Source organism: Buceros rhinoceros, unplaced genomic scaffold, assembly GCF_000710305.1.
Source record: "Buceros rhinoceros silvestris isolate BGI_N320 unplaced genomic scaffold, ASM71030v1 scaffold798, whole genome shotgun sequence".
Lineage (NCBI taxonomy): Eukaryota > Metazoa > Chordata > Aves > Bucerotiformes > Bucerotidae > Buceros > Buceros rhinoceros.
The window spans coordinates 16338-28152 of NW_010426123.1; the positions used below are offsets into that span (position 1 = coordinate 16338).

At 48.2% G+C, this 11815-nt stretch overlaps 1 protein-coding gene across 1 annotated transcript in view; it reads left to right on the forward strand.

The window, feature by feature from the left end:
* Nucleotides 1–467: 467 nt before the first annotated feature.
* The window catches only part of MAP4 (microtubule-associated protein 4), a gene marked incomplete at its 3' end in the record, with an annotated part of 97356 nt that continues 86008 nt past the window's right edge, over nucleotides 468–11815 (forward strand). The window contains exons 1-2 of the mRNA XM_010141343.1: nucleotides 468–705; nucleotides 9274–9339. Of these exons, the coding sequence (XP_010139645.1) occupies nucleotides 468–705; nucleotides 9274–9339 (304 nt within the window). The remainder of the gene's footprint in view (nucleotides 706–9273; nucleotides 9340–11815) is intronic.

An 11815-nucleotide genomic window follows, 5' to 3' on the forward strand; every position in this document is an offset into this window, starting at 1 on the left:
GCTGGGTGGAGTCCAGCCCCAGGCCTGAATTCACTTGCGTCATTTGTCTTTCTGCTCCTGAGCATGTGTAATGAGCTTGCAGATCTGGGGCAAAGCAGGAAAGGGTGTAAGGTTGTGTTTATGCTGTAAGATTGTGTTTATGCTAGGCAGGTACTGTGAGGGTTATCTTTTTTTTCCCCCTGTTTTCTTTTTTCTAAAGGTTCTGAGAAAACCTTGCATGAAATGTGATGTTAATGCAGTGAAACCTGGTTGAGATCCAGCTGGTTGTTTCTGTTCTGGTGCGGGGCTTTTGTAAACACTCGAGAATTACCCAGTACTAAAGCAAACGTTTCTTGCTGTGTTATAACACAGGAGGCCCACGGCTGTCAACCTCGAGCCCCGAGTAAACTTCAAAGGTCTCGTATTAAAACGTTACTCTCTTGTTCTTCTTCCCTGCCTCACTTTCCAGGTCGCGAAGGTGCTGAAGGATGGCTGACTTGGATCACAACCTCAGCCTCGCAGATGCTCTGACGGAGCCACCTCCGGAGATTGAGGAAGAGGTGAAAAGGGACTTCATCGCCACGCTGGAGGCAGAGAAATTCGATGACGTGGTTGGAGAAACAGTAGATAAAACAGACTATGTTCCTCTGTTAGATGATGACGATGCAAAATCTGGGAGCCAGGAACCAAAAACCAAAGCCCATGCAGACGGTATTCAGGTGGAACGTAAGTGTCTAAAGCCCGAGTCCAAAAAGCTGCATCACTAAAGCATCAGAGACCTCTTGTGCTTGTTGTGATGCTGCTAGAACAGGCTGGGGTTAGTCTGAACAACGCGTTTTAAAAGCAGCGATTGAGAGCAAATCCTGCTTCTCGCTTTTCTACTCTACCTTCTGTTCAGTTCTTCAGCCTATACAATGAGCTCTCGTTACTCTTCCACAGAGGATGCCGTTAGGCACGTGTATGTGCTGGTTACGTGCAGATACGGTAAAACATGGAGCTGGCTGTGCTGGTGTGAGCATCTACAAGCCCAGCTGCTATTTATTAGTGTTAGGAGCTTTTTCAGAAACTACTTAAAGAAGGAGAGGTTTAAACAGGCACTGTGGGAAGGAGAACAGTGAGATTTGGGGGTCATCCCTTGGGTTTCTTTCTCAGTAAGCAATTTAAATGCTTTGGATCTCCCCTGGCAGCAGAGGTGACGTTTGCTCAACAGGTAACCTGGTGTCTTCTTTCAGAAGAAGTTTTTTTGCTTTTTTGCCTTAATCCTGATGCTTATCAATAGTGATGGAAGTAGGAGGTGCGGAAGAGCTGTGGTGATCACCCAGGAGCTCCAGGGCTGCAGGGTGGGCAATCACACAGTGGGGTTTTCTGGTCCGTTTGAGGCACTTACCTGCATTACTTAGAAGTGTCTGAGGTGCCTTCGTAATGCAGAAAATGTAGTTTTGAATTTTCCATACTCACATAGTTCATTAAATGGTAACAAATGAGTAGGAGGGATGGAAGCGGGCAAAGAGATCGTAAAACTTTGAGTTTTGGTGAGTTTAGAGGTGTGTTGCAGTATTCAGCTGTAGTTCCTCTGGTTTACATCAGCACTGCAGGGGTGGGAGTAACAGAGGAACGCGATGACTTGGTAACTCTCGAGCGTACGGTTTAAGGACGTTAAGGTTTAAGGAGTGTTAAAATCATTATATAATATTGGTTTAAGATACCGGATCCTCCCAGACGTATCCCTCACAACTCTGCTACTTCAGATCACTTCAGGTTCTCGAAGCAGGTATAACGAGGCCTTTTGGGTTTCTTCAGTAATTAAAACTCACTGAACTGCCCTGGGAGAAAGCTGCCGGTTCCTGTGCGCAGAGCAGAGATACTGGAGTGCTGACCCAGGCTGCCTCTGGGCCAGACTCTTCATCTGCATCTCCTGGCTTTTCCAGCCCTCTTCCCTCCCCGGCACCTTCCCTGGCTGTTTAACCAGTTGTTTGGCTGCCTGAGCAGAACTTGTTTCCCTCCCACGTGGCGCGGGGGGGAATGCAATTTCTTGTTCTGGGTTTGGAGGTTGGTTTTTCCCTTTTTTGGGATAGCTGGAGAGCAGTTAGGAGCGTTATCTAAATCTCTGGCAAGACAAACCCAAGACCCTCGCTGCAGAAACTGGAGACTCGCTTGCCTTGGGTGGGTAAGAGGGTGTTTTCAGCTTTCCCACCTTGCACCAGGAGGGAGGGGAAGGACTGTTGAGCTCCGTGGCTTAAAACAGTGTCAGTCTGCTGCAGCATTTGTTCTGTTGTGTCTGAGTTTGTCAAATCTGTTTTTTCCCTGAAGTGATAAGGATCCCTGTTTCTTCCATGAGATTTATTCAATGTTTAGAACAGTTTAAAAAATACAGTAAAGCTTAATGCACTTGCTTTTATTGAGGCTGCAGAAGAAATGAGTCTTGGCGAGACATTCCAGGGTCTGAAGGGGGGGATCAAGTGTTGTTCTAGTGCAGTGCTTGGAGTGTAACATGAAGGTTTTGGGGAAGGGGGGGCTGCTCTGTGATAAGGCAGCGGGAGTTCATGCCCCTGGCTCCAAATAGCTTTGTTTTCCTGAGGGAGACGAGTAGCTTTCATGGATCAGACTTTTCAGCCCTCGCTTGTTAATTTATTTATGTTAAAAGGCACAAATGTGTTCAGACAGCCCAGCCTCTGCTGCTGAGATTGCCTTTCCCCAGTCAGAAGAGGTTTAGTCACACATCCCGTCAGGCTCTACCCAGTCCATCTCTGCTCAGAGTTTTTCTTTCACTTTTTTCCTAAACCCAGGAGCCAGATTAGACAAGTTTAACTATCAGATGGGCCCCCGTCACGGAGCTGGGTGACGCATGTGGGTACAGAGAGAAGGAGAAAAGGAGGAAGATGTGAAGAGCAGTTGTATGGTCACCTACAAATTTGTTCTGGAATAAAGCTCTACTAACATTTAACTTTTAAATCATCCTTGGAAAGGCACAGCTTAAGAAGAAAGGGGTTTACTCTTCCAGCACCTGGCTGGACATCATAATTTGGCAAATTCTGGGGTAATCCTCTTATGACACTGTGGGCTTTACGTAACGCTGCAGGGTCGCTTTGGGGGTGTGCTCCGCTGTTCGCAGCCACCTTTCTTCATCAGCTCCAAGGAGCGTAGAGGACACTGGGGAGCTTCCAGTTAAAGTCACGGAGGCTGCAGCGGCGTTCGTCAGGGTGCTCGTTGTGACAAGTCAGGGACACGTGGAGGAAGAGCTGTTTGGGTGGGAGGAAGGTCCAGTTGGAAGGACAATACTGTGCTTGAACAGCTCGCAGCAGTGCTCCCGGGGAGGGCTTTAGCTCCAGTGAGGAGCGGTGATGGTTCTGGAAGGTGGGATGGCGTTCCTGCTCAGGAGTCCTGCACAAAGCTGCTTGCAGCCTTGTGCGCAATAAAGGCGTGATTTGCATTCTTGCACTCACTCTGTTCTCAATCTTGGTGATGAGTCTTAACTCTGCAGTTTTTCACAGGGAAGCAAATACCGAGCGCGATGGCAGTGGTGGAGTTCTCTTAGTTTGCACTGGGCAGTGGCCTCGGGGCTTTGTTCAAGCACAGGCATCACCACGAGATGGCTCTGCTGGCGCTGCGGGATGCTGCTATGGACACAGCGGCGCAGGGCAGGGCATCCTCCCCACTCTGAAACCAGGCAGCTCCAGAGCCTCAAACCCGAGGCCAAACCAAGGCATTTCCCTTTCCTTTCACCTCCCCTTGCGCACTAGCAGTCAGTGCCTTCCTTGCAGAAGGCAGCAGGCTTTGCTTCTGCAAAAGGAAGGTTAGGCACGTCGTCACGTACCAAACTGAAGATGGAGAGTGTTTCCTATACCCCAGAGTTTCAGAGGGATTTACAGTCAGCAAATGATGGTAAACACTTGCCTTTTTAGCTCATACGGTGCACCAGACACCTTCTCCCTCTCAAAGCCAGTCCATCCCCATCCCTGCCCCAGAGCTGTTAAAACCTCTAGTTAGTATAAATCCCCGTGTTGTCCTTTTGTACAAAACCAAGCGTGGGGCATGATCTGAGGGCACCCTCTGATCCGCCAGGCACTTGCGAAGTAAACATTAAAAATATTTCGGGGGCAATACCGAAGGGGCTCTCCGAAGAGGTGTGTGCTGGCCCCAGGCTTCAGCTGCTTTCCCGGCACCGGCAGGTCTGTTTCAGCGCGGGACTGGCAACCAGCTGTCTGTCAGAGCATATTTCAGCATGAGGACTGGGATTTGGTGCTTTCTGTTGGAAGTACAGGTTGTATTGTAAAGCTGCTGGGATCTTGGGTCGAGCTGTGTAACTACATAATAGATTTTCTTAAGGAGGAAGAAGTGCCTTAAGTGTTGCCTTGATAAACCAAAGCGTTCTTGAAACTTTTTCCACGTTCTGTGAACTGGTGACATTCATCCAGCTGTTACGGTTCACAAAGCAAAGTTAATTTTTTTTCTGGCTCGGTTGGTTTTACACTGATTGAGCATCAGTCAGGTAATATTGTGGTGTCAGTGAACTTCACTTCTCTGCCCTCCAGCAGTCTTGGATCCATCACAGGCAGCCAGCGACCAGCCAGGGTCACCAGACCTTCAAGCTTCAGCTCTCCCTTTCAGGAGAAGTGGAAGGGCGGCATGGGGAGAGGAGTCATGGTGGGAGGCCTCGGCTTCTCTTCAAGTTCAAGTTTTCCTTAATTCTCATGGTTAGAGAGAGAAGCCTGGGGATCCAACCCAAGTGCTTATGTCCCACTGGAATGCCAAGGGCAAGCAAAGCCCTAAGTCTTTTTTTGATGGCTCTGGGAGGTGACAAGCTTGGCTGCTGTTCAGAAACTGTTTTGGGAGACAATATTTAAATGTATGAATTGAAATAGTTTAATCTACTTGTTTAAGAGTTACCGGCTGGTTTTGACTGTATGACCCTGTTTATCAGCGGTTTTATTCCCACTCCCGGTTTTTATCAGAGCTCTCGGACAAAGGTGTTTTCAACCCAGTTGGCGCACGCCGGTGCGTGATGGGGTGGTACAACATGTGGAATGACTCTTGTCCTCAGCCTGTCCACCCCAGCCTGGGATGCCAAGAGCTCGTTTTTCTCCCTGCTCCCTGGCACCCCCCGGGATGGCAGAGCAGGCTGCGGGGCTGCGGTGGAACCGCGCTCAGTTGTGGTGGTGTTGCCGTGAGCCCTGCACCAAGTCACTGCTGGAGATTAGGGGGGTTTATATTGGCACTGCCCGTTTGCTTCAGATTATCGGTTTAGCGAATGCTGCCTTAAATTTGTTTATATAAAAACAATCCTTTGATCCACGAGCCAGATGCAAATACGATCTTGTGATTCTGACAGGGATTATGTAGTTACAACATCTTGACATGTTTTTGTTTTTATGCAATTTAGAATATGAGGGGAGGGGACCTGGCCCTGGGAAGGTGCCTGGGTCCTTTCCCCCTGCACTCTAACTCAGATAAGCTGACCTTCAGAGACACAAAAATAAAACCTGCTAATGCTAGGTGGAGGCGTTTGATTTGATCTCATTTCTGGAAGCTTGTCTCCCAAAAAAGCTGAAACTGTGAAGGAATCCGTTTTACCTGCTTTTCCTCCTTCCCAAGCAGGAAAGATGTGGCATTTCTGATTCTTCCGCTCACTTGAGAACCTGCTGTTGAGCCTCCAAATCTTCTTTAGATTTCAGCTGGCTGCCTGTTTGATGTGGAGAGGCCCTGGCTTGCCTGAGCACACGGTGCCTGTGCAGCAAGGTCCTGCTTATCCCTGCGTGTTTGCAGCGCTCAGAGAAAGTTAAACGCTGCTGCCTGAGACCTGCTTGCAGGTTCCTCTGTCATCCTGGGAACTGGGATTATTTGGATCACTTCCCTCCTCGTGGCTTTGGCAGCAGAGGAGTCACTTCTGCAGCTGGCAGCGTGTGCGTGGAGGAGAATGTATCGGTGTTTTGCAGTCTGGAAGCTGCACAGACCTGAGAGCCCTGTTAGCTGTGTGGAGGGTTAAGCCAAAGCTTTGAGCTGTCCTTGTTTTCATCCACCATAGGCTCGGCTAAGACTTTGGAAGGTCTTTTTGTGTTGTTCTCAGTTTGCAGAGCCCTTGGAAGCGAAGAGTGGCGTGTCCTGGCTTTTCTGCCTGGTAGGAGACACTTGGCTTGGGTCACTTGCTCCCCAGGAGCTCAGTCTCTAAACAAAACATCTCTGCAGATGAAGTGTTTGATGTCGGAATAGCTGCAGTGTGCTGGGTTGCCAGAAGCTCCTGAGTGAACTATATGCCATGCCAAGTGCCCCCTAACTGCTCATTCCAAGCGCTCCCAGAGCAGTCTTACAGAAATTTTTTGCAGCCCCAAGGCAGTGCTCACGCACGGACTTGTGGATCGTGGCTGTAGTGTTTAGTTGTAATTGTGATCAAGCTGAGTCCTGGTTTTAATGCATAAATGATGGTGGTAGCTTCAAGACTAGACTGTCTTGTCCCTGCAAGGTGTAATGATCAGGTTTGGAGGAAAACCGAAGTAATATGATTTTTTTTTTTCCAATTTAAACCAGCTCTCAATTTTTCAATTACAGTTTAAATACTGAAGAAATGGGAGTGAGTTTGTGGGTCTTGATAATCATTTTACCCAGAGATTTTTTTGCCACATTTAGTGCAAGTAAAGATGAGAAAAGCCCCTTGTACAGCGACATCGTCAGCTGCCTTCATGATTACAAGGCCTGTTTGAGCAGGACTCAAGAAAGCTCGTACCTCTTGCACTTGGGCTGAGCTTCCTCGCTGTAACTGGAAGGTTCCGTGTGACCCGCATAGTTCTGCTACGTGATTCCACGGAGACCTTACTGTAAGACCCTGCTACCCCACGAGATACCCGGTGCACCTTTGGGAAACTGGGAAGCTGTTGTAGAAACCATCGCGTGACCCCAGTTTCCTCCAGCCTGTCCTGATCAGTGAGTTCGGTGACTGGAGGTAGTTCTCCCCGTTACTGGTTAAGATAGTTCTACTGGTAGAGGAAATCCCAGACCCGGTAAAGACTGACAGCAGGAGGAGCTGCTGTGTTTAACTGCTAAGGAAGAGGCCCAGGGATTCCTGGAGTATTTTCAGCTACTTGAGGAGGATGTAGGTGTATGTTTTTCTATAAGCTGTCTGGCAAGTTCATGTTGAATTTTCGTAAAACACCAGGATGAGCCACTGAAGCAACTGGAACAACTTTCCTCTCGCTTCGCTGAGGGTGGATTAAGCCCTGCAGTGCTGTGTCTAAAGTACGTTGGTAGCGTGGCTTTGCTTTAAAACTGCTTGAGCTCAGGGAAGGGACGGCAGCAACTCCAGGGAACTGACTGTGTGTCTCTTTGGAGTGATTCTATTTTATTTTTTTAAGGATTTTTTTTTAAGCTGTTGACTTGAGTGTTTCTTCATCATAATGAGAATTTGTGGCCTGAGGAGCTGAACTGCTGTCAGAGCTTGTGCTGCTCGTTATGCTTTACTAACACAACCCGGTGTCGTTCTTGTACTGACTTTGCTATTTCACAACTGGAAAATGAGATCAGTTCCTGGAGATGAAGCTTCACTTATCTGAGAAGGTACTAGAATAACTCTTGGTGCAGGGATGGTATCTTCGATTTAGGTAAACGGCCTTGTAATACCTCTGATGCTGGCGGTCACCTACAGAAGTAGTGTGCTGCTGGCACCCTGCACCAGTATCAACACCAGCACAGTCCAGCTGCTTCTGTGAGAGCTGTGGTCCGCTCTCAAAGGCAGAAATTTCAAATAAATAAAGTTCTTCAAGCAGTTTGCCAAAGCGATGATGGTTATTGACCCTCAGCAGCCCGGTGCAGAGGTTACAGGGTGAATATAGAACTTCACTGGTGATTAGAAGAACTGCTTTAGTAGGAGAACAATAAGTGTGCCTTTAAAGAAAAATATATTAGTTACAGTTCTTAATTACTTCTGAAGATGGTTCCCAAGCAGCATTTTCAAAACATACGCACTTGGAGGTAGTTCCCTGTTAGCAGAGTGACTTTCTGAAGGCAGCCTGCTGAGCTGATGGCAAAGCCGAGTTCAGAGCCTGGTTCTCCCATTCCAAAGTGCCTCGGCCATCCCTAGGTCTTGTATCGGCCCATGTGTTCCAGGTACAGGGTGCACCTCCTGTACAACTGTACGTGACAGTGTCAGATAAAATTCTAGGCAGACTTCTCTAACTGCTCTATGAACCAATGGTCTTCCCCGCTGCGCTGCCCTCCTCTAGCTCTCTCCCTGATACCTGCTTTAGCAATGTGCTGGCAGAGCTGAGACTGGGGGGTTCTGATCATTTTGAGGATAATTTTTTCTGAGAAACTGGTCATGACTGGAGTGGGCCAGTATCTTAAAGTCCTGGGGAGTTCATCTGTGCCTGTTGGCTCCTGCTCTGTCACTGGGCTCCACTGACAAGAGTGTGCCTCAGGCATACACATCCTTCTCGAGTCTCTCCACAGTGAACAGTCCCAGCTCTGTCAGCCTTTCCTCACAGGGAAGATGCTCCAGTCTCTCCAGTAGCATCATCTGTCTTATACTGGGGAGCCCAGCACTGGACCCAGCTCTGCAGATGTCTCTCAGCAGTGCTGAAGAGAGGGAAAGAACCACCCCCTCAACCTTCTGGCAATGCTCTGCCTAGTGCAGCCCAGCATGCCTGCTTTGCTGCAAGGGCACATTGCTAGTTCCTGTGCAACTTGGTGGCCACCAGGACCCCAGGGGCTTTCTCTGCAGAGCTGCCTCCCAGCAAGTTGACCCCCAGTGTATACTGGTGCCTGGCCTTGCCCTTGGTGCAGGACTTTGCATTTCTCCTTGTTGAACTTCATGAGATTCTTTGCTCCTCTCTCCAGCCTGGCCAGGTCCCTCCGGATGGCATCACAAGCCTCATCAGCCACTCCTCCCAGTTTGGTGCTACCTGCAGACTGGCTGAGGGTGTGGCCTTCTCCATTGTTCAAGTCCTTAATGAAGGTGTTTGACAGCGTTGCCTCCAGTGTCTGCTGGGGAAATCTGGAGTCCCAGTGGCCTAGTACTGGCCCTTAGGAAAGCTTAGCTGGAATCAATGGTGTGAATAAAGAAGCTTCTACTGTTATGCCTTGAGTCTCCTTCATGAGACCAGATTTTCTGTGATGGAAAAGAGCTTCCTCTTGGGTTTTAAGTTGTGCTGACTCAGTGCCATGTGGGTGCCTTGACTTAATTAATTCTGGGGACCCCCCCCAATCTGCATTTGATAACACGACGGCGTTGTCCTTACAATGTTGTTTTTAAGTTTTGGTTTAAGATTAACTTCATCCAGCACTAACATTTCCTTTGGTTTCTTGCAGATACTTCTGCCTCTGGGCCCACAGTCATAGAAAATGGTGACCACGGAGTAGAAGATCACCGCACAGGTACGTGCTTAATGTCCGCAGGAAACGCCTCGGCTGCTTTGATTGTTCTCGGAGCAGTAAAACTTCATTGTGACCAAATGCAGCTTCTTTTTGAGTCTTATTTCTTCATAGGTGGGTGTTTTGGGGGGGGTGGTTAATGATCTTTTCAAAGAATTTGAAACAAAATAGAACTTAATTCACTTTTTGGGTTCAAAATGGCTTATTTGCATGAAGCCTTGCTGTGAAGACATTGTGTGCTATCTCCATGGCCCGTGCTGGAAAGGGCACTGATACCTCCAGGCTTTCCAGTGGCTCCATAAGCTTCCTAGCTGAATGCTGCCCTAACCCATGAGTACAGCTTCTGTTCCTCATGAGGCTGACAGAGATGTTTCTTCTCTGATACAGGTTTTCCGTTCACTACTTCGTAGTTGCTACTGAAATTACGCTGCTTTGTTTATTCTGCAGCTTCTCCTCCCACCCCAGCCTACCCTGCTGTACACATCTCCTGTTTTGCTTTAGCGATGTGGAAGCTGAAGTCGGGGTCCTCTGAACCTCTTTCCAGGCAGCGTTAGAGGGTAGCTTTGTCTGCAGGAAGCTTGGTGGGACTCAGGGGGACCAATATTTCAAACTTGTGAGGAACCTGGAAGGGAACTGATCCTTCCAACCAGCCTAATGTATGTTGAGGTTAGTCTTATTTTAGCACTTACATGTAAAGATAAACCCCAGACTCCCTTTTCGGAGACTTGCTTACTGCAAATTTGGTTTCCTGCCAAATTCCAACGGAACTGGTCAGGATGAGCTGTACCAGCTCTGCGACCGTGGGCCTGAGCCAGCGGGTTGGTTCCTTTGCTGGTGAGGAGGGTGTGGACCTGCACAGGCTGTGCTGTAGCACCTCTGTTTTCCTGAGGATAAAATATTCCCAAGTGGATGGTCACACTGGCGTTGGTCAGAGCTGTTTATTCGGTCTCCCTTCATGATCTCCAGCTCAGCTGTAGCAGTGCAGACTGTTGCTATGATTGGCTGGGTGTTCCCAGTGTTAGCATCCCTGGTGCAGCCCCAAGACAAAAGAGAAACTCCGGGAGATAATGGTGAGCATGTGGGACTGGGAGACAGTGATGAATGACAACACTTTTTTTTTTTTCTATTTAGAGCATGAGCAACTTTCACCTTCTCATTGAGGATGGGAATATAAAAATCGATCTCTGTACTTGATTTGCCATTGTAAATGTGCTCAAAAGGAAGCTGTGCACCTTTTAGCATTCAGTCTAAAACTGAAATGGAAAAAACTTCTGAAGCTTCCTAAGCATGCTTTTTTATTTTTCATACATATAACTAAAAGAAGATAGAAATGAAATCAGATTTATGACACTCCAGGTATGACTAATTAAATGCATTAGGGTGGTTTTTTTAACCAAGCTTCGGAATCGTGTTTAAAAGATTTCTTGTAACTTACTAGTGGCTTTCTGGAGGTTTAACTCTTCACATGCTAAATGCTAACGACTTTGATCAAAGATACTTTTATGTGTCTGAAGCTTTTTAATTTATGAATATGTTCCATTTTTGTGGGGTAGAGTTGAATTTTTTTTTTTCTTGTTAAAAGCTGTCTAGAAGTGACATCAAAGTGGTAGGAACAGCATGTCAGAGGGTGGAGAGTCGTAGGCATCAAGTTAATGAGGTTTTCCAGAATAAGAGCAGATTTATACCACACAGCTGCTTCACAGACTCTTCCCCCCATGCCCCTCTCTGAGGAACACTCGTGTTTATACACTGGAGAGTCAGGGAGAAACGCTGTCTTTGAGTCGAAGAGCAGTTGATGCTCTGCAGGAACGCCAGCAAGTTGTTCCAGGCCAGGTGATGGATTTCGGTAGTGCCTGTTCTGCTGTTAGTAGGTAGTGCTGCCTTTCGTCCTTGGCCCCAGGCCATCGTCAGGCTTTGGGTGGTTTAGCTGTTCCCAGCTGGATCTAGTGCCTAACCCGACTCTCTTTAAAGCTGAAGTGATTCTTCTGGCTGTGCAGTGTGGGCCCAGTGGTGGGAAACAGAGCAGCTGAGGGGACTAAGGAAGGAGATACTCGAGGAAACCAGCTTTTTGCTACAAAAGTTGGTTACCAGCTACTACAGAGAGCTTTTAACAGCAGAGCTGTGGTCGAACTGGGTTCTGCAACAGGCTTCAGGGAGAGCGCTGGGGAAAGGGAGAGTTAAGCTGTTTGAAAACACCAGTGCGTGCTCATCTCCCCAGTCAGGATCACAAGAAGCATTGCTGCGTGGCTTTTCACCTGTCACATACAACAGGGTGATGACTTGCTCATGTTTTACTGCACGCAGCGTTATCTACAGACATCTGGTGTCTGCGTGTGCAGAGGCTGGAGTTACCCAGGTCTGAAACCTTAGTGCTGCTTTGGCAGCCTGTGCTGCCGCTGAGCCATGCCCCGCTCCGAAACACCGTTAATGGAGTAGGTGGCGTAAACCCAAACCTCACGTCACTGGGGGCAAGACCCTG